The 24,610-nt window shown below is 57.4% G+C and overlaps 2 protein-coding genes and 1 non-coding gene across 12 annotated transcripts in view; all 3 read left to right on the top strand.

Moving 5' to 3' along the window:
* Positions 1-4,453, top strand: part of MIGA2 (mitoguardin 2) — a 28,062-nt gene extending 23,609 nt beyond the window's left edge. For 6 of the 10 annotated variants that reach the window (XM_055082498.1, XM_055082497.1, XM_055082496.1 and 3 more), the window contains 5 exons: positions 402-500; positions 692-877; positions 1,672-1,725; positions 2,688-2,804; positions 3,024-4,453. In XM_055082498.1, the coding sequence (XP_054938473.1) occupies positions 402-500; positions 692-877; positions 1,672-1,725; positions 2,688-2,804; positions 3,024-3,230 (663 nt within the window). In that variant the 3' untranslated portion in view covers positions 3,231-4,453. The remainder of the gene's footprint in view (positions 1-401; positions 501-691; positions 878-1,671; positions 1,726-2,687; positions 2,805-3,023) is intronic. The other 4 variants (XM_028484234.2, XM_028484229.1, XM_055082495.1 and 1 more) reach the window with 1 other exon arrangement.
* On the top strand, positions 2,428-2,499 carry TRNAE-UUC (transfer RNA glutamic acid (anticodon UUC)). Its single transcript has one exon. It is a non-coding gene; the product is annotated as a tRNA-Glu (tRNA).
* Positions 4,454-8,861: 4,408 nt separating the features above from the next.
* On the top strand, positions 8,862-23,343 carry DOLPP1 (dolichyldiphosphatase 1). The gene is made up of 8 exons (XM_007103768.4): positions 8,862-12,673; positions 16,241-16,341; positions 16,565-16,649; positions 16,748-16,847; positions 17,079-17,177; positions 18,049-18,177; positions 18,663-18,752; positions 20,612-23,343. Exons 1-8 carry the CDS (start codon positions 12,598-12,600, stop codon positions 20,646-20,648), a joined length of 717 nt encoding a protein of 238 aa, XP_007103830.1. The 5' UTR covers positions 8,862-12,597; the 3' UTR covers positions 20,649-23,343.
* The last annotated feature ends 1,267 nt before the right edge of the window (positions 23,344-24,610 follow it).

Genomic DNA, 24,610 nt, shown 5'->3' with positions numbered 1-24,610 from the left:
TCTCCCGTTTCACCGGTGAGGCCGATGATCGCGGAGATCTGAAACTTGGGCGGCTGGCTCGGCCTCACACGCTTGCGCACCCTTCCAAAGCGAGCGCCTTCTGTGGCGTGTGCACATCTTCTGGAAGGCGGTCGGTGCTCAGTGACGAGCTGGTGTGAGACAGTGCTGGGCGCCCCTGGTGTTGCATCCCTCTGGGACCTGCCCTGGGCGCTGCAGACGTGTGTGGAGGCGGGCACAGGACACTTCCTGCCCCATTCTCTCCATGACTGCTACTCAGGGATTGGCCTTGGCCCAGCCTTGGTGTGTCCCTCATGCACAGGCCAGCTTGCCCCTGTGGGTCTAGTCCAGCTGCGTCTTGGGGCCTCTCCCACGGCCAGAACAGGCTCTGCTTCTCCCCCCAGAGCCCCAAAGGCTTCCTGGAGAGCTACGAGGAGATGCTGAGCTACGCCCTGCGGCCGGAGACCTGGGCCACCACGCGGCTGGAGCTGGAGGGCCGAGGGGTGAGTTGTTTGTGCTGAGCCTCGGTGCCCTGGGGTCCCCCGCACCTGAGATCCTTGAACCGGGCGGAGGTGCCTGTAGGAGCTCCGCCTTGATTCCGAGGCTCTGAGATGGCTCCGTGGCTGCTAGAAGCCCCGCTTCCTGCCCCGCCTGCGCCAGGCCCCTCCTCACACTGCCTGGTGTGCCTGCTCAGCCCCTACACACCCTGCCTGCTCTGCCCTCCGAGCGCTGCTGCCCCCCGCAGGTGGTGCGCATGAGCTTCTTTGACATCGTGCTGGACTTCATCCTCATGGACGCCTTCGAGGACCTGGAAAACCCCCCGTCCTCGGTGCTCGCCGTCCTGAGGAACCGCTGGCTGTCGGACAGCTTCAAGGAGACGGTGGGTGGCCGCCCCGCTCCCAGGCACGCACGCACTCACGTGACCCCACGCGGGCGCCTGGATCCCACATCCCTCCGTCCCTGGCTTTGGGCGCCCAGGCTGGCTCCCCACCCATCAGGGAGCAGTCACGCCACTGGAATGCTGCCCGCCGCTGTGATCCAGGGCTGCTGGGCACACCAGTCCCCTGCCCTGGAGGACGTCCCACAGGACCCCCTTGCTCTCCTCTGACCAGTGTAGCGCGGACGCGGAGGGACGAGCACTTCCCTTCTGCACTGCGGTTTCACCTAGGCAGTCTACTCATTTCTGGGCCGCCACTCATTCTGTTCCATTTGAATGCATTAAATAAGTTAAAATACGGGGGGGAAACAAAGGAAAAAGAGGTACAGCAGGAGAGCATTGAGCACAGGGCCCCTGCAGGGCGGCCGTGCTGTGTGCCATGGGGGTGGTCTGGAGAGGGGTGGGGCTGGTCTTTTATAGGCAGTAACCATGGATCCCCGCAATCACTGAGTGAGGTGGGGCTGCTGAGTCATGGCCATTTTACAGAGGAGGAATCTGAGGCCCAGAGAAGACTGGTGGCTAGTCCAGGGAGCCGCCCAGGAAGGGTTAGAGTCAGGATTCAGATGTAGGTGCGCCTGACGCCTGATTGAGGGCAGGGAGACGACAGAGCTCGGACAGCCGTCCCCATCTCCTTGCTTGGGGTGGGGGTAAGGGCCTGGTCCCGGACTGGGGGTGGCTAGCGGCCGCCGGCCCGGCCTGTTAGTCTGACCCCCCGGGGGTTCCCATCTTTGATGTAGGCCCTGGCCACTGCTTGCTGGTCTGTCCTGAAAGCCAAGAGGAGGCTGCTGATGGTGAGTGAGCTGACAGGGCCCCTGGGGAGCGCCACGCGGGGCCCTTGGGTGCGGTGCCCAGCTCAGCTGACCCTCCATTCGGCGTGTGCTGGACCCTGGTCCAGGGGCAGGACGTGTGGGGCGGGCAGAGGAATGGGGTTCGTGCAGGGAGGTCTTACTGAGCCCCCAGGCCCTGCTGCACCTTTTGGCCTTTGTCACAGCACCGGCCACCTGTCCTGCCATTACCGCTCCCTTGACCAGGAGGGCCTCAAAGGCACACGTAGATCTGTTTCATCTTCCCACCCAGGGCCCAGCACAGAGCAGGCCATTGTGAAATGTCAAAGGAATCAAAAGTGGGGAAAGGGTGTCTTCAGAGGGAGGAAGGGCACGTGTAGAGCAGTGGTGGTTGGCTTGGTGGAGGCGCCTGGGCGGGGCAGGATGCTCCCGGGAGCAGGCAGAGCCTCCCTCCTGCCCATCGGGCTGCATTATCTGCTCTCCCAGGCGGCGTCTGGCTGCACCGTCTGGGCTGCTGCGATCCATTGTTCCCCTCTGCCAGCCCGGCTCTGCTGCCCAGCTGATACCAGCTGCCACTGCCACATGCTCTAGGCACTTCCTGTGCTGAGCGCACCCCGGGCCCCTCGTGCAGCCCTCACCACAGCCCCGAGGTTGCCGCTATTCTGCAGGGGTGAAAACCAGGGCTTGGAAAGCCCCGGTCATGGGAATTCCCTGGTGGTCCAGTGGTTAGGACTCGGCACTTTCACTGCCGGGGCCTGGGTTCAATCCCTAGTCGGGGAACTAAGATCCTGCAAGCCGCGTGGTGTGGCCGAAAAAACCAAAAAGCCCCAGTCACTTGCCCGGCATCACCTAGCAAGGACAGTAATGAGCCGGGCCTCCCTCTGAAGCCCCGGCTCTTACTACGACCCCAGGGCCTGGCTGCCTCACCCTGCCTGGGTCCCGGCCCTCAGCCTTGCCACCCTCCACAGGTGCCTGATGGCTTCATCTCCCATTTCTACTCCGTATCGGAGCACGTTAGCCCCGTCCTAGCCTTCGGCTTCCTCGGACCCAAGCCTCAGCTCTCTGAAGTCTGTGCTTTCTTTAAGGTAAACAGGGAGCCCAGTGTCCGAGAGCTTGTGCTGCTTCTTCCACTGGGAGCCTGGCCCGGGTGGGTCCAGAGGAAGCCCCGGGAGGGCAGGAGCCGAGGACAGAAGGTGCTGGGTCAGGGCTCCAGTGGTGAAGGAAGAGGCTTTGGGTGGCCCGGAGGACCTCAGCGCGGGGGAGCAGGGGCCCCGGCCCGGCCCAACGCCTGCCCTCTCCCCCAGCACCAGATCGTGCAGTACCTGAGGGACATGTTCGACCTGGACAACGTGCGCTACACATCGGTGCCGGCGCTGGCGGACGACATCCTCCAGCTGTCCCGGCGCCGCAGCGAGATCCTGCTCGGCTACCTGGGGGCGCCGGTGGCCAACAGCATTGGCCTGAACGGTGTGCTGCCCCGAGAGAACGGGCCCCCAGAGGAGCTGCAGTAGTGGTGGGTGTGGACCGGGAGGGGTGGCTGCCTGGTCCTCATTCACGTGGCTGATGGCAGAGAGAAGGCCTTGGGGTTGGCATTGGAGGCCTGGGTGTCTGGCCGTCAGCAGTGGCAGAGCCCAGGCCATGGTGGCCAAGGGTGCTCGCCCCTGACCTCGCCCCCACCCCAACGTCCATCACCTGGGAATCCCCGAGGCCCAGGGGATAAACGTCCTCGGAGCGGCGTGGAGCCCCGAGGGGCCCGCCTCAGCTGTTCGTGGGAAAGCAGAGGCTGGACCAGTGGCCAGTGGGGCCTGAGGCGTTGTGAGGAGAATCAGGACGGCAGAGATGGGATGCCCCGGGGGTGGGTGCCCAAAACCTCCTGCCACCCCAGGGCTGCTGAGTGGGGCTGGGGGGGTGGAGATGAAAGAGGGGGTGGCCGGGCGCTGCCGTGGAGGAACCTGGGCTGGACAGTCTCAGATCCAGGCATCTGCCTGGCCAGTCCTGACGGCCCGCTGCCACCCGAGAGAATGTGCTGCTCCAGAGACAGAGGGTGGGAGCCGCAGAGTGTGGCCGGGGGCACCTTGGTGGGCCTCGGGCCCGGGCCATCCAGAGGCGGGCCCGCTTTCCTTGCGCTCACGTCACGTGGGGACCAGGCCCTTGAACAAACCCATGCACCGAACCAGGACACCGTCCTCTGACATACCCTGGCCCTGCCAAAGGCTGTCATTTCTCCTCCCACCTACCTCTGCCACCACCAAAGACGGAGGAGGTGGGGCTGGTCCCCTCGCCCCTGTGAGCCTGGAACCCCCTGGCTGGTGCTAGGCACTGAGCTGGAGGCTCTGACCAGGGGTCACCAGGAGCAGGGCCCCTGGAGTGAGGGGGCCCAGGGGCCACATCAGGGGAGGTTAGAGGATGTAGGCGGCTGGACCAGCATCAGGACAAGAAACTTGCCTGGCACTTTGCCTTCAACTCGATGACAAATGCTCTCAAGCCGTGTAGCGGTGCAGAGCCCGCCTCCCCGCTGGTCCTGCAGAGGAAGGCTGGCCGGCATTTGTAGACTCACTTCTCTTACAGTGTTTTCACCTGAGATGGGCTCTTTTATTTATTGCCTTAACACTTTATTTTGAGGTCTGCCCCTTTCCAGGTGGAGAGGCCTACAAGAGAGACAGCCTCCTGGTTCTCCACACTCTGGAGTTGGGACTGGCTCAGACGGGGCGGGGGGGGCACCCTCCCCTGAATGGCAAAGGGGTCCGGGGTGGGGGGTGGTCTGGCCCTTGGGGGAGTCCCCCCCCGACGTGGTCCCTCCTGCCCCCCAGACTGTAGGACCGCTGTGCACTAACTGTGCTTCTGGCTCCAAACCCGCTTCTCTGGAGTCGCTGCCCTGGACGGAGCAGCCTCCTGGGTGGGAAGGACCTGGGCAGCCCCTCCATCCTGACATTCCGTTCATTTGCACTTCCCCGCGCTGTGAATGTACTCTTGGGCCTGGGCCCCCGGCTGCTCTGATTTGCTCCCGAATCACAAAGAAGTGGCATTTTCATTTTGTCTTCGTTTACACGTCCATGCACTGCCTCTGGCACTTGATTTGTTGCAGCTTCCCACTTTTGTACGGTAGGGCGTGTGCACATTGACTCCGAGTCAAATAAATGATTTAATGATTTCCTTCCACACTGCCGTGCACGTGTGGCTGTTGCTTCCTGGGGGCCTGCTCTTCGGGGTGCAGTTTGGGGGAGGCTCCAGGAGGGCAAAGGTGGAAGGCAGCCTGGTGGGAGCTCTGAGCCGCTCGGCAGCCTGGCAGGGCCACGTGACCCTCCGGTGAAGGTGGGGAGGGTGCCACTGCAGCGCTTAAGGGCATAGATGTGGGTGGGGCAGCCTGGGAGTGGATCCTGCTGGGCAGCATCGAGGTAAGGTCGCTGAGCTCCGGGGCCTCGTTGTCCACAACTCTTAAGATACGGGCAGGGGACCCGGCAGGGGTGCAGACTCAGCCTCTCAGTCACTGTAAATGGCTGAGTGAGTAAGAGCCAGCGGGGAGGGCTGGAGCAGGAATGGAGCAGATCTGAGCTTACCAGGTGTTCAGAAGTTTTCATGGGCCGTCAGACATCACAAAGTTTATTTGAAAGGTGCAGTAATCCCCTCTATGGGCGGGGGATACATTCCAAAACCCCCAGTGGAGGCCTGAAACCATGGATAGTACTGAACCCTATATATCCTACGTTTTTTCCTATATATACATACCTATGATAAAGTTTATTTATTTACTTATTTTTTTGGCCACGCTGCGTGGCTTGCGGGATCTTAGTTCCCCCAACCAGGGACTGAAGCCACACCCTCGGCAGTGAGAGCACGGAGTCCTAACCACTGGAGCGCCAGGGAATTCCTGAAGTTTATATAAATCAGGCACAGTTAGATTAATGACAAGAATAATGGAACAATTATAACAATATACTGTAATAATAGTTACGTGAATATGGTCTGTCTCAAAATATTGTACAAATTTGATGCCTTTTCCATCTCAACTAATCACTTATCACACACTGGCTGTAACTTTTGCAGCTTGAGGTGCAACAGCAAAACTAGCACAAATTTCTTTTTCCTTCATAATTTCATGGATAAAAGGTTTGTTCTTACTGTAGATCTCAGCAACCTCAGTACGTGATTTTTTTCCTTTCCCAACTAAGGTGAAAACTTTCACTTAAAGGAAGCACCTGACCGCTTCTCTTTGTCACATCTGGATTGCCAGCATCGCTCCTCTTGTGCTGGGTGACCATTCAGTAAAGTAAGGGTTGCTCACACACAAGCACTGTGATACTGTGATAGTCATTCTGATAACCCAGATGGCTATTAAGTGACTAAAGGGCAGGCAGTGTATACAGCATGGGTACGCTGGGATGATTCGCATCCCAGGGGACAGAGCAGGATGGCTCGAGATGGCACGAGACTTCATCATGCTACTCAAAACAGTGCGCAATTTAAAATTGATGAATTGTTTATTTCTGGAATTTTCCATGTAATATTTTCGGACCATGGTTGACTGAGGGTAAGTGCGGTCTCAGAAAGCAAAACTGGATAAGCAGGGACCGCTGTACGTTTAAAAATTTTCTGTGCTTTTGAAAATTTTACATGTATAGAAAAGTTTCTCGAGTTGCAGCGAGCGGGGGCTACTCTTCATTGCGGTGCGCGGGCTTCTCATTGCGGTGGCTTCTCTTGTGGCGGAGCACGGGCTCTAGGCGCGCGGGCTTCCGTAGTGTGGCTCGCGGGCTCTGGAGCGCAGGCTCAGTAGTTGTGCTGCACGGGCTTAGTTGATCTGCGGCACGTGGGATCTTCCCGGACCAGGGCTCGGACCCGTGTCCCCTGCACTGGCAGGCGGATTCTTAACCACTGCGCCACCAGGGAAGCCCACTGATAGGGTTTCGATGTGAGTCTGCAAGCAACTGATTTACTACAGTCTGTGCAGTCAAACCTCTCTGTTAATCTGTATTTGCAGCCACTCCCCAGCGCTAGCATCACCGCCTCAGCTCCACCTCAGATCATCAGGCATTAGATTCTCGTAAGGAGTGCGCAACCTAGATCCCTCGCATGCGCAGTTCACAGTAGGGCTCGGGCTCCTATGAGACTCTAATTCCGCCACTGATCTGACAGGCGATGGAGCTCAGGCGGTAATGCGAGCGATGGGGAGCAGCTGTAAATACAGACGAAGCTTCACTCACTCGCCCACTGTTCACCGCCCGCTGTGCAGCCCGGTTCCTAACAGATCACGGACTGCTACCGGTCCATCGCCCAAGGGCTGGGGACCCCTGTTTTAGAGTATTTCCATCACCCCAAAAGACCCCTTGTGCTCAACTGCAGTGAATCCCCCAGCCCCCAGGCTGCCACCAATTTACTTTCTCTCATGACTTGCCTTTTCCAGACATTTCCTGTAAATGGAGTCATACAACATGTGATCTTTTGTGCTTGGCTTCTTTGCATAGAATAATGTTTTTGAGATTCATCCCTTTTATGGCATGTATCAGTATTTTATTTCTCTTTTGCTGAATAGCATTCTGCAGAGTTTTACCTCTTCTTTTTTGAATACCGCCATGGACTCGTGGGTTATTATTTATTTGATATTTACAATCAGTTACAATCATTTTTCTGATGTTCAAATGGTCACAAATTTTCCCAGTGGCTCGAGCCCCTTTGAGCTGGCTCCTGGCTCCTTTTGCCATCCCCCCCACCACACCCTGAATCAGTCTTCGAGAACTTCCTTTCTAGCATAACAAGTCCCAGGAAGCTCAGAATACCAGACACCAGGTCTGGGAAGGCCCTCAGGGGAATCCTGGCCCACTTATTTCTGTGGCGGCCAGCAGACTGTTACAGTCACGGCCCCCACGAATCGTGCCTCTTGGAATCCATGTCCTTGTATAGGCCTCTCCCATATCAGCTCTGACCTTGGCCACGTGACCTGCTTCGGCCAGTGGAACAAGAGTGACGTGATGCAAGCAGAGGCTTGGTGAGCTCTGGTGCCTTGGGGCTTGCCCTCTTGGAGAGTATTTGCGGCCATGAAAACCTTGGCTCTTCTGCTGGAGGCCACATGAAGGAGAACGTGGCATCCGGGCCGACAGCTCCAGCTAAGGGTCAGATTTGAGGGAGGCCCCTTGGACCCCACAGGCCCAGTCGAGTCACCAGCTGCATGAGTGACCCAGCTGAACTGAGCCAGCCAAGTTGCAGATCTTGAACAATAAAACGGTGATGGTCTTAAGGTACTAGGTTTGGGACTGGCTTGTTACACAGCAGTAGGTAACTGACGCCAGCCCCCTTGTTGATGAAAGGGGAAACTGAGAGTGGAGGACGACCACCCCAGTGCAAACAGCGAATACACAGCAGCCCCAGCGTGGACACCCATATCTCCTGAACCCGCAGGGCTTCTGCTGCATCGCCTGTGAGACTGATTCTCGTGCAGCCTGAGGGGGGAGTGGAGGGTAAGATCTCGTAGTGTCGTAGTGTCGTCTTTGGCCCAATTTGTGGTTCATATCAAGTGCTCAGTAAACAGTGGTTTCGATTACAATATAAATGGCTCCCAGGGCGTGTACACAAATGGGACAGGACAGGTGAAGAAGGATCATCTGTCCACCAAGTATTTCCTGTGCGCCTACTGTGTGCCAAGCACTGCGCCAGGTGCTGCACAGGCAGCGGTGGAGGCTCTGGAGCCGGCTTGCACCCCATCTGCTAGCGAGAGCAGACTGTGCATCTCTTCCCAACTCCTTGTTCCGTACCATCACGGTGGTGGCTGGCAAGTGGCCACAGGAGAGGGTGTTTACACCATGGAAATCAGCACATGCCACAGACCAGGGGAGCTTGTGGCTTGGGAGACTGAGCCAGACAATGTGTCTCGAGGACTTGGCTCCACAGTGTTTGGAACGCTAGGCCCCGACTTCTAGAAGCCTCTATTCTAAGACACAGACAGTGAATGGCTCCTCTCAGAGGTTTTTTTTTTTTTTTTTTTTTTTTGTGGTACGCGGGCCTCTCACTGTTGTGGCCTCTCCCGTTGCGGAGCACAGGCTCCGGACGCGCAGGCTCAGCGGCCATGGCTCACGCTCACTGTTGTGGCCTCTCTCTTTGCGGAGCACAGGCTCTGGACGCGCAGGCTCAGCGGCCATGGCTCACGGGCCCCGCCGCACCGCGGCATGTGGGATCTTCCCGGACCGGGGCACGAACCCGCGTCCCCTGCATCGGCAGGCGGACTCTCAACCACTGCGCCACCAGGGAAGCCCCTCTCAGAGGTTTTGAAGCCAAAACTGTCACTTCCACTTTGAGACCATTTGTCTTTCTTACTGGCATCTTTAGGAGCCAGGAGTCCCACATCCTCCATGGGAAGGACAGCTTCTCCATGGCAGCACCCTTGCTCCTCTCCACCCTTCTCCCTTCGTCCTTGATGCCCAGACGTGGTCTGGCACCGCCTAGGAGCTCAAATAGTCCCGGAAGTGCATGAACGAACCTCTAATCTAGAGGGCGGCAGCTGACACATTTCGGGGAAACAGGCCGAGAGAGGGGAAGAGTTCTTTCCTAGGGACTTTGAGCGCATGCCAGGGTGGCTGGGGTGTGGTGCATGGAGTAAGACATTGTGCCTCTAATCTGGGGGCCGCACTGTCTGTGAACTCCCTTCCAGAGGAGAGGCCAAAGTGGAAGGCCAGCCCTGCCCGGGACAGCTGCGGCTTGTCTGAGGACCCCTCTGGGCAGTAGGAGGAGGCAGCCTGCAGTTTGGCTGATGCGATGCAGGGTGGTTCAGAACCTGGGCCTGCCCATCAGGCAGAGCTGGATGCAAATCGTGGCTCTGTCACACACTAGCCAGTTGACTTGGCGAACGGTGGGATGCTCAGAGCCTTACTGTCCTCAGCTATAAAGTGGGTGCACTAAGAACTGCCTCCCAGACTGTAGTGGAGATAAGACAAGTGACTAAGGATGGAGCACCTCCCAGGATGCTCAGAGAGACACCAGGGGCATCACTGGTCCACCCCTCAGCTCAGGGAGGAGGCAGGTGGCTCCTGCAGCTTCCCATGGTTCCCCTCACAACATTCATGCCTGCACCGCCCAGCTCCTCATCCACATGGCAGGTCTGTCCTGTCGTCTCTGCCATCTCATGGGACCCCACACTGGCTCCTAGGCACATCGCCATCGGAAAAGCATCCATTTGTACACCAAATATCTGCACAAGGCTGTTCCTAGCAGCACCATTCCTAACACCCCAGACCTGGAAACACCCCAAAGTCCAGCAAGAGTTGAATGGAAGGACTTCCCTGGTGGCACAGTGGTTAAGACTCTGCGCTCCCAATGCAGGGGGCATGGGTTTGACCCCTGGTCGGGGAAGATCCCCCAGGCTGTGTGGTGCGGCCAAAAAAAAAAAAGAGTCGAGTCGAATGGAAAAGAAACCAATAAACATGGTGTGTTCACACCGTGGAACACTACACAGGGAGAGTAGACGAATTACAACTAGAGGCCGCAGCATGGATCTCACAAACACAATGCCCGGAAAGGAGCCACGCCCCAAAAGTATGTACTGTAGCATTCGGCTTATAGAAAGTACACGATCAGACTAACCTAATGTATGGTGCTAGCAGATGGGATGGTGGTCACCGTGGGGTGATGAGATGGGGTGTCAGGAGCTCCTGGGGCTGTGGTTCTTGATCTGGGGGCTGCTAACACAGGTGTGCTTAGTTTGTGAAACTTCATCAAGCTATACACATTCGATTTCTGGATTTTTCTGTATGAGTGTTATATTTTAATTTTTTTCAAAGGCAAAACTGAACCAAATGACAAAGTCACCTTTCAAGATTCCCTCTAGTCACCAAGAGTGGCCCTCCAAGTTTTGGGAGGCCAGGCCCCTCTCCCCCAGCACCTCACCTCTCCCTCCCTCTTGCCCATTTCATCCTGTGCTGTTCCCTCTGCCAGGAAAAGCCTACCCCAGCTAACTCCCTCACATTTTATAGTTCCTCACCCTGACACTTCCTCCAGAACACTCTCCCTGAGGTGAGAGGATCCTGTAGTCAGATAGGCCTGGGTTTCAGGGACTTGGCTTCTCAAGCCTAACTGCTCATCCATGAGATGCCATCTAACGAGGGAGGGGCCATGCAGCCAGACGGGACGGTGGCCCTGTCCTAGGGAACTATTCTGGGAAACTCACAGCCCACTCCTCACATCTCCTGCCTCTCAGCGGCTAATAATGGCAGTGCCTGAGGTAGCTGAGGGCAGGTGACAGTGAAATGGGGCCAGCTGACCAACACGAGCCCAGGCTGGGCCGGGTGGGAAGCTGAGTACAGTTGAGGGGTCCTGGGGGCCCTCCTGGCTCACTGGTGGGTTCTGAGTCACCATCATCCCCCCAGTCCTTTCAGCCCCACCCATGGTACTGACTCCAGCTGCCTGGCTGGCTCAGAGTCAGCGGAATTCTCCGCTGTGTTCTCACTTCTCCTCATAAACGTTTAGGCTATTTATCAGGCACTTGTTCTAGCATCGGCCTGGGCCAGTCTCCAATACAGAACAGGCCCTGTCTTCATGCTGCCCAGGTCTTCTCCAGTTGTGGCTGCAACCACTTATATCAGAGCCCCAGGGGACATAAGAATGTAGACTCCAAGGCTGCAACCCAAGATCTCCTGGATCAATCCAGGGCCCATTTTCTACAAGCTGATCTTGGCGCTGCATGAATTCAGAGAACCATTGTTTACTGTGAGAGACCGACAAGGAGCCAATTACAGTCCAGTGTGGTCAGTGCCGGGGTAGGAGAGGGGATGCAACTGGGATGCAACTGTGGGAGCCCAGTGGAGGCCCCTCTCCTGGCCATGGAAACCTCTAAGTGAGGACACACACCTGAGACAGACTGGAACAGCATGTGAAAAGGCTCAACGACAGGAGGAGCCGGGCACTTTACCTGGACTGTAAGCACGCAATCTAGCCGGAGAGACAGTGAGGGTGGGAGAGGGAGAGGTGGGTGGTAAGGTATGGCTATTTATGCAAGGCCTGTAGGACAATGAGAGGAATGTTTTGGGAAAACGGAGGTATAGGTGGAAAACCGGCCTCTTGTTTAAAATGCTCCCAAGATGCCTCATTAAGCAGCATACATGGGATTGAATCAATAAATGTGTTAATTGAATGAAATGAGGGACGGAGTCTTTTAATTTCAATTACGCTTCCACTCGACATCAGTTAAGCTTCCAGAAAGCATTTAGGGGGCCGACTGTGCGCCCCGACCCGGGAGCTCCTTCCCCCATCCCACCCGCCACCTTTAATGGAAAGGTTGTCAGTTTTGTGTGACTTGCTCTGTTGCCAGTCAGTAAAGGGCAAAGGAAAATAAGTCCCCTCTGGGTCTCTGGCCTCAGTTTACTCATAACTAAAAGTAGGTGAGTTCAGACTCCATAGTGCCGAGGTTGCCTCCCCGCTTCGAGCATGCGCTCTGACGGGCGCTCAAGTTCAGCCGACCCCGGGCTGGCTCCGAGTACCGAGGAAGCCTTCACTCGGCGCACATCCCCACCAAACCAAAGCTCCCACCAAAGTTCAACACGCCCCCCAAGCTAGCGGGTGATTGGCCCGCCCTGCCCACACCGCGAGCCGGCCTCACCTTCTGATTGGCTGTTCTGCTCTCTGTTGTGTGCTGAAACCCTCCTTTTCTCTGATTGGTTAGCCACCTACCTGCGCTTGTCCCGGATTGGGCGCCGTCTTGGCCGGCTCGCAGGCTCCTAGGGGCCCTGCTTCCTGATTCGCCGCTCGGGCCTGCCCCACGGCCTGCACGGTGAATGGCTGCGCCGCTACCTGTATCGGCCTCCGATTGGGTGCGCGGCACCTCCCCCGGCGTGATAGGCCAGGACCACCGCCCCCCTGGCTCTCCATTGGCTGCTCGGCGAAGCCCGGTCTCCGGGTAAGATGGCAGCGGACGGACAGTGCTCGCTCCCCGCTTCATGGCGGCCGGTGACCCTCACCCACGTCGAATATCCTGCAGGTAAAAGACAACCCCGGCTCCGAGGACGCCTTCCCGGGGCCGGCCTGTCAGTGCCGGGCGCTCCGGCTGGCGCAAGCCCGCAGAGGGGGCGCCGGGGGTCCGGGGTGGGAACTGTCAAACAGTGAGCCACGGAGGGTTCGGCCGGCGCGCGCGCCGCGCAGGCGCAGTGGTGTGGCGATGAGCTGGGCGAAATTGTGAGCCGCTCGCTCGCGCACTCTGCGGCTGCGCGGCCGGGGTGCTCCACTGGGTCCCGAGGCGCCGGTGGGCTGTAATGGGGCGGTGGTCTGCGTGAGGCGGGAACGGATCACTGGCCTGGACCTGGGCCCTTCTTCCCCGCCCTTCCCGGAGCCGGAGAGGCTGAACTCTCTCCTCGGCGTGTAGGGAGTGCCTTTTTCCTTCAAACAGTGCTTTTGGGTTGCCTGGAAGAAAGAGCTTCCCATTGCTGGGAGTGTGCAAATCGAGGCCGGGCAGCTCTTCGTTGTTTGAGTACTTCTGATGCCACGCCCTGGGTAGGGCACTGCTCTACAACTCAGGGGACCCGATGAAGGGTCAGGCAGCCTCTGGGATGTTGACTTCTGGAGCTTCCCATCAGACACAGCTGCAGAAGCTCAGCGTTTTCCATCTGTGAGGTCCTTTAGTGACTGTTCTGGAGGTGGTTTAGTAGAGTGGTGCAGAGCTTGGGCCTTGGGGTCAGAGTTCAGGCTGAGGCCTTGTGCAAGTGACTTCACCTTTCTGTGCCTCTCTATAAAGTGGAACTAATCACAGTGCCTCCCTTCCAGTGGTGATGTGAGAATCAGAAATAGGAGATGTGAGAAATGCTGAGTGCAGTGCCTGGCATACAGGAAACATTCAAGAAATAACTGCAGTTAACATGATCCCACCTTCCCAGGACCCTCTCAAGCCCACACTACCATCTATGTGTAGGATGGTTGGGTGTCGGGTGAGGCTGGGGTCCCCCTCATGGAGCCCTGGTTGCCCCAGGAAGGGCCTACTCATGCAGAGACATGAGAACCTGGCCCTGCTGAGGGCCCCAGGACTGGATGCCAGGAAACTTTGATCCTAGGTGTTCTGGGTTATACTGGGGGTGGGGCGACCCTGCAGCTTTTGGGCCCTACTATCTGCCTGCCTCCCCGCCATTCACCCATCATTCATTCAGCTGGTATCCACTGAGCACCTCCTGAATGCCAGGCCCTGGGCTCGCTCTGCATTTTGAACGGTGAACAAACCAATATGTCCCTGAACTCCCGGACTGTGGGAAAAAAAAAAACCCCACTTTACAGGATGGAAACCAAGGCCTGGAGTGGGGAGGGGACCTGTGTAAGTCCTCAGCACCTTCATGATTTCCCCTCCCTGGCCTGGGAGTACTTCTGTGGGTACTCACGGCGAGGATAAGGAGCCTGGCAGATGTGACTCAGCCTGTGATGAGGGACCCTTTGCAGGGACTGTGGGTGCCTGGAGGAGAGACCTGGCTGAACCTGGGGGCCTCTCTCAAGGTCTAGTCCCCCTGCTAACTCTTCTGTGACCCCCTGCACTTCTCCTTCACGCCCCTCATCACACTGACCCTGCTTCCTTCATCCATTCTCCATTCATTTAACATCATTTTAGAGCCCAGTTAAGTGCCAGGCGCTGTGCTGGGCTTGGGGGATTGAGTGGGATGTAGAGACCCCATCCCTGCACTCATGGCGCCTACTTTCTAGAGGGAGAGACAGATGCAGGCCGGATAGCTCCACTAATGAGTGGTGTCATGAACGATGCCCTGGTTACAGATTCTGAGAGCTCTGCAATGGCAGGAGTGTGATTTTTTTTTTTTTTTCCCACTGTGGTGGGTACTTAATTTATGTTGAGTTAACCCAGACAGCATCCCAGGTTGGGGAAACAGTGTGTGCAAAGGTCTAGAAGTAGGACAGAGCATGGTGCGTTCAGGGAACTAGAATTTGGTTCCTGGAACTGGAGCAGAAGGTGGGAGGGAAGCAGGGCCAGGACTGCAGGGCTTGATGAGCTGGATTGAGGTGGGACTTATCCTAAGGGCTGAGAGAGCCACCGGGGGGCTTAGATCAGAGAATGGTGAGGCCAGAGTTGCTGCCAGCATCTGCAGGAAGGCCCAAAGGTAGCGCTTGCTGTGAGACAGGCCATGGAGATGGCCAAGGGTTTGGGGGCACCAGCCATTTCCTGTTCTCCCGGTGACCCAGTGTCCTGGGCATCAGCTGGACAGCTGAGAGACCCAGAATCTCAGGGCTGGAGGGGGCCAGGCCACTGTGTGGATGAGGAGACAGAACCCCAGAAAAAGGAAGGGCCTCACCCAGTGCCATCCAGGGGGCCTATGGCAGTACTAGCATTTGGACCTATGTTGCTGGCCTGTTCTCCCAGGCCAGTTCAAAGCCAGCCCTACCCTGGGTAGGTGTGGGGGAGGCCAGGTGTGTGCCCATCCCTTCAGCCTGGAATCTGGGCTCGGCCCTGGGTGGGTACCTTCCTGCTGCCTGTGTGAGGCCAGGCTGGTGGTGGGGCCATTTCCCCCACTGAGTTCTCCAAACATGGGAGTGTCCTGGGTGCCAGGGACCGAGCTGGGCGTCTCACAGGCCTGGTCACGTCAGAGCTCCCATGGCTGTAGGAGGTGGCTACTGATATCCCCATTTCATGGGTGAGAGAGCTGAGGCTCAGGAAGGTGAAGTCCTTGCCTGAGGTCGTGTAGCCAGCGAGTGCTGGCACGGGAACTCAACCACACTCTCTGACCCCAGAGCTGCTACACAGCTGCCCTGTCTCAAATGGTGAGGGTGGCCTTTGGACTTGGTGTCAGCCCTGCCCTTGGGCAAGCAGGAAAGTGGCCCTTGTCTGTTGGCTTCAGGATCTTCCCGCCGAGACCTATTAGGGGGTAAAAAGCAGGTCGTCAATAGGTAGCCAGTTGTTTGCCAGTAGAGAGGCAGTGAGAAGCGGTCCCTGCAACAGGTGGCCATAGTGGGCAATGTAGCCTCCTCCCCACCCCCGGCCTTGGCCCCTGTCAGAGTCCGCAGTGTAGACCCAAGTCTGTGTGGTGTTCAGAGACTACCAGGTTCTCCTGGAGGCCCGGGGCTGGGCTGGCTCGGTCTCCGCAGATCACTGCGTTCCAGAGGCGTCCATGTGCCCGCCAGGCTGCCTCCTGGGACAGGGCCCAGCCTCTGGGGTCAGACCAAGCCAGGTTCAAATTCCTGCTTTGGGGGGATAGTGGGTATAGTACCTGGACCAGGCTAGAGACTTGGATTTTAGTCGGATCCTACCTCTTTCTGGCTGTGTGACTTTGGACAAATCATGCAACCCCTGTGGGACTCAGCGTCTTCATCTGTAGAACAGGGAGAGTGAAGGCACCTGCTTGAAACTCACGATCTGCGAACCTGAGTGCTTAGTAAACGCGCTGTGCCCATGACTGAGGTGGTGGGGTGAGCTGGTGGGCTGAGACACCCGCAGCCGCCTGGCCCTGCGCTCCGGGCCTGCTGGGGCCACCTCTCTGACTGAGGCCCCACTTGGCTTGCTGGGGGCCAGGCCCTCTTCAGTGGCTGCGCTCTGTCCTCATCCTGTTCTCCCTGTCTTGCCCAGGTGATCTCTCTGGCCACCTCCTTGCCTGCCTGAGCCTCAGCCCCATATTTGTCATCGTGGGTTTTGTGACCCTCATCATATTCAAGCGGGAGCTGCACACGGTGAGTGAGTCGCTCCCACCCCAGGGAGGAGGGGCCTCACCACTCCTTCCCAGGGGCTTTGCCTTCCCTTCCCTGCTTCCACCTTTCTTGAGGTGTGTGGAGCGTCCTGAATGGTTCCAGGTTGTCCACTGGGCTGGAGGTTCAGTGGGAGGCCGCGGTCTCGGGGCTCGGCGGCGGCCAGCAAGCGCACAGAGGCCCTGCTGACCGTACATCTTCCCAGCAGATCTCGTTCCTTGGGGGCTTGGCACTGAACGAGGGGGTCAACTGGCTGATCAAACACGTCATCCAGGAGCCACGGCCCTGTGGAGGTAGGGCCCAGGCCTTGGGGCTCTGCGGGTCCCCCAGGTTAGGGCGTTACTGGGAGGCCTGCATCCTCCCATCATGCCCTGTTCTCTGTCTCCACCAGGTCCCCACACGGCAGTGGGCACCAAGTACGGGATGCCCTCCAGCCATTCCCAGTTTATGTGGTTCTTCTCCGTCTATTCCTTCCTTTTTCTGTATTTAAGGTGAGCTTCTGCCCTGGCTGGGGTGGCCCTGAACTGGCCCAGGCTGGCCTCTGCCAGGGACTTGCTGCAAACCCTTTGGGTGCCATTTGGGGCCTGGCCTCTACTGGGGGTGGGAGGCGCTGCAGCCAAGGCAGAAGGCGCCCAGGGAGCATGTGGCTGGGGCCGGGGCTCTGTGGGAGGCCTGGGCCCCAGGCTGTGGCCTGAGGCCACCTAACAGGCTTGTTTTCCCAGAATGCACCAAACGAACAACGCCAGGTTCCTGGACTTGCTGTGGAGGCATGTACTCTCCCTGGGTCTCCTCACCGTGGCGTTTCTAGTCTCCTATAGCAGGTACAGAGGGAGGGAGAGCCCCTGCCCCACGCCCTGCCCACTGGGGTCTAGCTGGATTCTTGGTCCCTATTGCACCTCGCTGTGGACCCGAGTCCCAGAGCCTGTAGGGCAGGGCTGCGAAGGGGGTCCCAGGCCTCTCATTTTATTTTATTTTTATTTTTTTATTTTTGGCTGCATTGGGTCTTCATTGCTGCACGCGGGCTTTCTCAAGTTGTGGCGAGCGGGGGCTACTCTTCGTTGCCGTGCGCGGGCTTCTCCTTGCGGTGGCTTCTCTTGTTGCGGAGCACGGGCTCTAGGCACGCGGGCTCAGTAGTTGTGGCTCGTGGGCTCTAGAGCGCAGGCTCAGTAGTTGTGGCGCACAGGCTTAGTTGCTCCGCGGCACGTGGGATCTTCCCGGACCAGGGCTCGAACCCGTGTCCCCTGCATTGGCGGATTCTTAACCACTGCGCCACCAGGGAAGCTCCAGGCCTCTCATTTTAAACGGCCAGGGCTCCAGCTGCCCCTTCCCACACAGTCCTTGCTCTCTCCTCTTGGTTGGGCCCGAGGTTCTAGGGTTAGCCATCTGTTCCCAACGTCCTGGAGGAGCCCCTTGCAGACAAACTCCAAGTTCAAGGGCTGGACAGAAGGGAGGCAAATCCTAGCTGAGCCATCCCTTCACTTCTAGAGTCAGGGGAGCAGCTGTTGGGGTCCAACCCCTTGCCTCCTTCTAGAAGTAGCTCTGAGTCCGTGTGGTCACAGGGGTCTGTCCCTTCGGTGTATGTCTCCCGTGTGTGTGCAGAGGTCCAGGGAAGCTGGCACTCAGGCGTGCGGGGAGGCTGTGCAGGACTGTCTCTGGCTGGCTCTCATGAACTTCCCTCTGTCCTTGGCCCAGGGTCTACCTGCTGTACCACACCTGGAGCCAGGTGCTCTATGGGGGCATCGCTGGAGGCCTGATGGCCATCGCCTGGTTCGTCTTCACCCAGGAGGTCCTCACCCCCCTGTTCCCTAGGATAGCAGCCTGGTAACTGCCTCCTGCCCCTGCTGCTGTCCCCCGCTCCCCCCACCTTCCCAGGCACTATGGCCCGTGCCCCCTCCTGCGAAGGGGCCGTCAGTGGGAGGACCCAGGCGTCCTGACCCCAGCCTCAGTCTCCCTGAGAGGGCCCTAGTGCCCAGGCCTCTGGTGGGCATAGGGCTGCAGGCCCCAGTCGCCTGGCTTCCACCTCCCCCAGGGGTTTTCTCAGCCCAGAAGCCAAGGTGCCAGCCTCTGTCCTTGCCTGGCCTCTTAGGGGCTTGGAAAGCAGCATGTGTCCTTCTGGGCTGTGTGTTCCTTGGGGCAGTGGACCTGCCTGAGTGTCACACAGGTGACACATCTGGGTCTTGCACAGGCCAGGCAAAGTGGTGGGGAGAGGGTGCATCGCCGGCCCCAGGCACTGGTGGGAGAGTCTGGCTTGGTGACAGACTCGTGTCCTGATGTGGTCCTGGATTTCCGGGTGTCTGTCTCTCCAGGCCTATCTCTGAGTTCTTCCTAATCCGAGACACGAGCCTCATTCCCAACGTACTCTGGTTTGAGTACACGGTAACCCGGGCAGAAGCCAGGTGAGTCAAGGGGATAGCAATCACTGGGTCCTGGCTCAGCGGGGCACAGCCCTCAGTCAGCGCTGCCCCTAGTTTTGGAAGGCTCCCCGAGAGCCGGGCACTTGCCTAAGCACTTTTCTTGTACTGCCTCAGTGAATCCTCCCCTGGACCCCATTTTACAGATAAGAAAACTGAGGCTCCGAGAGGGGAGGAGAGGAATCACTTGACCAAGGGTTTGCAGATCGCGGGTGTGGGAGCTGGGCTGGGAACCTAGGCTGTTGGGCCCAGGGCCATGCTTCTAACCTCTGTGGCCCGGAACCAGAGAGCTGGGCAGCCAGGATTCTCTGGGGGCCTGTGTGTCGACCCCCCCTCGGGACTGTTTAGTCCAGACACTTTCCTCTGGAGGGGCAAACTGAGGTGTGGTGAGTTAGGGGCACCCGTGGTTGCACAGCCAGTCAGGGCAAAGCCGGCTTTGGAGCCTTGTTCTGACTCAGCTCTCCACGCACCCCAAATCCTGGGTGGGGTGCCAGCTGGGGTCGGGAAGGCCTGGCTCCTTCCCAGGTTCAGAGGGGAGCTGAGGCGAGGTTGGGCCTCCAGCACAAGCCTGGGAGGTTTCCTGAGGAGCCCTGGGTTCCTGGTTGGAGGAACCACAGGGCGGGGTCACAGCAGCCGGGAAATGTGTCTAGGGCATCACGGTCCAAATTATCCTAACGAACTTAAGGGTAAAGCCCTGGATCCTGAGGTAAGGGGATTTGAGGGGTTAGGGCAGGCAATCCTGTTATTGGCGGAAGGCCCCAGCTGGCCCAGGCTCTCCACCTGGCTCCCAGAGCAGCCCCGCCCCCCAGCCCCGCCCCTCCCGGCTGGCCGCCACCCGCCTTGATGTACCCAAACTTCCATGTGCACCTGCTCTGTGCCAGGCCGTGGGCTGGGGATAGGCCCAGAGTGAGACGGCAGTGGCCTGCAGGGGGAACACGAGGAATGAGGCACCTACCTGTGCGACAAGGGCCTCGGGCTTGAGAGCTCGTGACAGCAGCGTGCTGTGAGGGTGTGTGGTTGGGCTGGCTGGCCGCTGTGACAGGTCTGAGCAGAGAGAAAGCGGACTGTCCAAGTTGGGGTTTGGCGGGGAGAGTGCTCTCAGCATAGGTAACAGCTTGTGCAAAGCCTCGGAGAACGGGAAGCTTGGGGAGTCCACCAGACAGACAGCGGCAGGTGTGGCTGGAGCCCAGGGAGAAGGGCTGGCCGTGGCACGAGGCCGGGGCTGCATCTCACAGGACCTGTGGCGACAGGTCGTTTCTGAATTTCAGCGGGGTCTCTCGAGGAGCCAGGCCCTCCAGGGAACGGGGCTGCCCCTGCTGCCCTCAGGCTCCTGAGCCCGTTGCAGGTATCGCCACACCCCCAGGTCAGGTACTCAGATCCACCCGGTGACTTCTATCAGCAGTGCTCTTACCTTCGCTTCTGTACGTCCCAGATGGAGAACTCACTACCTTCTTGTCTGTTTTGGTTGATGGTAACAGAACCCCACTTAGGCTGGCTTATCTATAAGTGGGAGCTGCCCACGATTACTGGAATCCAGCCAGGTCCCTCTTGCCTCTGTTCTCCCATCCTGGCCCCCGCCCCTGCCCCGGCCTCCTGGCTGCGCTTGGACTCCAGAGCTGAGCACCTGTGATACAGGCCCAGCAGAGCCATTGAGCCTCTCGAGGCCCCAAGTCCCAGGTCCCAGGGCAGGAGCTCTGATTGGCCCAGCTTGAGCCAACCACGGGGGCTACTGGGAGTGGGCACTCGCCCATTCTGATGGGATTGTGGGGAGGAAGGAGACAGCTGAGGGGCGAGTCACTGGACGCCAGGAGTCCCCTCCTCTGACCCCCACCCCCACTTTGCAGGAACAGACAGCGCAAGCTGGGGACGAAACTGCAGTGACCGGGGAGTGTGGCTGGCTCCAGCCTCCAGATCTGGCCTGCACGATGCCTTGCAGGGTGGACGGAATGAAGACAGAGGGACGAAGCAGAGACCTCTACAGACCCAAGTCACCGAGTGGAGCCTTTTTTTTTCTTATTTTAATTTTAATGAACAAGGTGGACCAAAGGGCTGAGCCAGCCCCTCAGCCAGGACCCTGGAGGGCCTGTTGCCGGGGGGCCTCACAGCCAGAGACCCTCGCAGTGCTGCTGCCAGCCCCCAGTTGGGCGGAAAGTGCCCCCGGTGTGGGCACTGGCGCGTGGGGTAGAGAAGGAGGGCTTGAACCTCTGGCCACAGGGCCAGGAAATCTAGGTGGCGTGAAAAATGCACACTATTTATTTTTTGGTTTTGTCAAAGGCAGATGGGATTTTGGAGAGAGACTGGAAGAGCCAGCTCTGCGGGGGCTGCCCTGTGTACCGAGGAGCCCAGGTCAGCTTCCCAGGCCCTCTGCCCTGGGCCCGAGAGACGGCCTGGGGGCCCGGGAGGAGGGAGCACCCCCATGCCCCCCCTGCCGCCAGCGCCATTCCAGAACCTCGGTCGGTGTTCCCCGTGTGGGGGCCGGGCCCAGGGAGAGCAGGCGTCTGCGCTGCCATCGCTGTGTCCTACCCGCGTCGACCCTGCGCCGCAAGGGCTTTTCTCTGGTTCCCTGTCCCCAAGACAGCGGTCCCTTTCTGATGAAAGAGCCTGCGCATGCGGTTGAGCAAAGCCAAGCTGTTTACGGCTCTTCCCTGTCCTGCTGTCCGCTAGTGGTTCGTCTTCATCTCCACCCGAACAAAATGCAGAGGAAACAGGAGCTGGTGAGAGGAGTGGGGCAGCGGTGCCTGCTGTCCCCACCCTTCCCTCCCCTCTGTGTGCTCTGAGCATTCCTTGTCCTTCCCGACCCCCCTCCGAGAGGCTGGGAACCTGCTTGGGTCACCCCAAGCCTGCGTCCGGGATGTGGCTCACGGATCCCCACTGCCCAGCTCGGAGGACGACTCCTCCCAATCTTGAAGCCGCTTTGCAATGGAGCTGCGGAGAGGAGATGCGTCCAGACTCGGAAGCCTCTAGAACTGAACCAGGCTGCTCGGGACCTGTGTTCAGGGCCCGACCCCCCGCCCTCCCCGGGCCGCCTTGTCTTTGTGGAGGTTCCTAACCTGCTGCTGAAGCACAGTATTTTGGTGCTTTCTTTCCTCATTTGTTAGAGACAGTGTCCAAAGCCATTCCAGACGCCAGGACCAGGGGCCTGTTTCTGGGGAAGGTTGGTCAGTCCCCACATTTTCCTTTCCTTCCCTCCTCATTTTTATTTTTTACTTTTTGCCTGAGATAAGCCAAGAGTGAGGTGGTTTGACTTAAGAAAAATCAATGAAAATTGTTTACTATTGTTTTAAAATAAAATCTTGAACTCTGGCAGCTTGAACACGTTGACTGAGCTGATGGGAGGAGGCGGGGACGTGGCTGTGCGGACACACGACCGGAGGGGCAGGGGCATGGTTAAGACCAGAAGAGCGTACGCGTCTCCAAGACACCTAGTCCCCTCCAGCCCCCAAAGCCAGGGTTGGAATGGCCTCTGTGACATATCCCACTGGGGTCTGAGGACAGCTCCCTTCCACTGAGGTTTTTGAGTCCCAGTCTACCTCCCCCTGTGGCGCTGGCTGGCTCTGCTCTCAGTAAGCCTAGCTTCTCCTTCACGTGACAGCCCTTGAAGACAGGGGACAACCAGCATGTCCTTCCTAAGCCTCTGCCAGGATAAACACCTCCACTCCTCGTTGAATTCAGTGCTTCTTTGGTGTGCGGACAGGTGAGTATCGTGCTTTGGAAGAAATAACTGCAAACTGACCTGGGTTTTGGATGCCTTGTAGGAGTGAAAAGAACAAGTCATTTCAGGGGTCCAAAGTGGGGGTTCTAACCCTTCTTTAATTCATTAACCTGAGATTCATTACAGCTTCACCCTCAGGCGAATCAGAATTAATCCCATCCTCACATGAGCTCGAAGGCTGGGTTTGGGTTCCCCACCACGGTCCACACAACCTGGACATTTCGTTAAGGTGACCTCATCCCAGACGTGTGGCAGAGGCAAACGACTCTCTGGAAGAAGGAACCTTCACGCTAGACTTCAGTTATTTATACAGTTTTAAGAAATTACCATGAATAAAATATAGACAAAGATGACCAGGTAGAAAAGGAATCACCACCGTCCTTGAGAACCCGCTGGAAACAAGTATTAGAAACAAACCCACACATACTTCAGGTGCTGGAATGATCGGGCACAGATTTTAAGTTGTTTTACTTTTTTAAAGAAGCAAGGGACAAACTTGAAAATATCTGCTGGACTTCGCTGGTCGCGCACTGGTTAAGAATCCACCTGCCAACGCAGGGGACACGGGTTTGATCCCTGGTCCGGGAAGATCTCACGTGTCGTGGAGCAACTAAGCCCGTGTGCTACAACCACTGAGCCTGCGCTCTAGAGTCTGCGAGCCACAACTGCTGAGCCCACGCACCACAGCTACTGAAGCCCATGAACTCTAGGGCCCGCACGCCGCAACTACTGAAGCCCACACGCCTAGAGCCCGTGCTCCACAACGAGAAGCCACTTCAATGAGAAGCCCACGCACCACAACGAAGTATAGCCCCCGCTTACCACAAATAGAGAAAGCCCGCGCGCAGCAACGAAGACCCAAGGCAGCCAAAAATAAATAAATAAATAAATAAATATATATATATATATATAATATATATATGTGTATGTATGTGTGTGTGTATATATATATATATATATATATATATATATATATATCTGCAGAGAACAGGAAACTATAACGTGAACCCTGGCAGATTTTTAAATGCATACTGGAAAATACAATAGCTAAAAAACAAGAACTCAGTAGGTAGATTTAACAGCAGACTAGACAAAGAGAAAAACTGGAGGTCAGAGGAAATCCAGGATGCAGCAAGAGAGAGGACGGGGGCCGTCTCATGAGCCCTGAGGTTTCCCTGAGTCCCGGGTAAACGCTGCTTTTTACCCCAGTTGGCACTCACCCACACGTTCACCCTGGTTGGGCTCTCAGAGAGCTGCCCAGCACCCCACCTGCGGGTTGCCCAACTCCTTTTCCCATTCAGTTGGTCACCAAGCCCTGCTCACTCCACCTTGTAAGCGTCTTTTGAAATAGCCACTTTCTCTGCCTTCCAGGCCAGTCTGGGTCGCAGCCCACTAACCCTGCTCAGCAGGAGCAAAGCCTCCTGGCAGGCTGCCCTCATCCCCACCCATCAGCGCCCTTCAATCCATTCCTCAGCATCTTCCTAAAACATCGTCCTCAGTGTCCTGGGATAAAACCCAAGTCTTTAACTTGACCCATGGCGTCCAGCCCTCACTCGACCTTGGGGCTCTGCTCCAGGCCTGCCCTGGATTCCAGCCACCGCACTTTCCCAATGGAGAGAGCCAAAATCAAGTTCATGCCAACCCGGACAGACAAACTTTTAGAGGATCTAGGTAAAAGCCAAGTAATCTTTATTATTAATTTTATTATTCTCAAATTTCAAATGCTGTATTACACAAAATATATAAATCGAGGACAGTTCTTTTTCACTCATTTTGCAAAAAAAAAAAAAAAAAAAAATCAAGTTCTTCATCTGCCTCATTGGCATCAGGGTCTGGTTGTCCCCGGGTAACCTCTGGGTCTGCTGACCTAGTTCCCCTGGGTCCACTAGACGGGCAGTTTGGGATACAGCAGCACCTTCTGGATTTCATGCATGACACTGTACTTGAAATTTTATTCCACACATACTGGTGTAACATTCAGACAGCTGGATTTTAAAAATCGATCCTGTAGGAGTATGTGACCTCCCCAAAACTTACCTCCCCTCATGTCCAGAGACCCGTAAGATACTTGCTTGTCCTGCATCCAACATTTGCAAAGTGTGAGGTCACAGGTCACACCCTCAGGAATAAT

Source organism: Physeter macrocephalus, unplaced genomic scaffold (assembly GCF_002837175.3).
Source record: "Physeter macrocephalus isolate SW-GA unplaced genomic scaffold, ASM283717v5 random_148, whole genome shotgun sequence".
Lineage (NCBI taxonomy): Eukaryota > Metazoa > Chordata > Mammalia > Artiodactyla > Physeteridae > Physeter > Physeter macrocephalus.
The sequence above is the reverse complement of the archived record's forward strand: the minus strand, read 5'-3'. Positions and strand labels throughout refer to the sequence as shown.

Bases quoted from the DNA above. Each gene is read 5' to 3' on its own strand.
- DOLPP1 (XM_007103768.4), top strand. From the start codon at position 12,598: ATGGCAGCGGACGGACAGTGCTCGCTCCCCGCTTCATGGCGGCCGGTG. The intron at 16,650-16,747 runs GTAGGGCCCAGG...TGTCTCCACCAG, and splicing joins GGAGCCACGGCCCTGTGGAG to GTCCCCACACGGCAGTGGGC. The intron at 18,178-18,662 runs GTAACTGCCTCC...CTGTCTCTCCAG, and splicing joins TTCCCTAGGATAGCAGCCTG to GCCTATCTCTGAGTTCTTCC.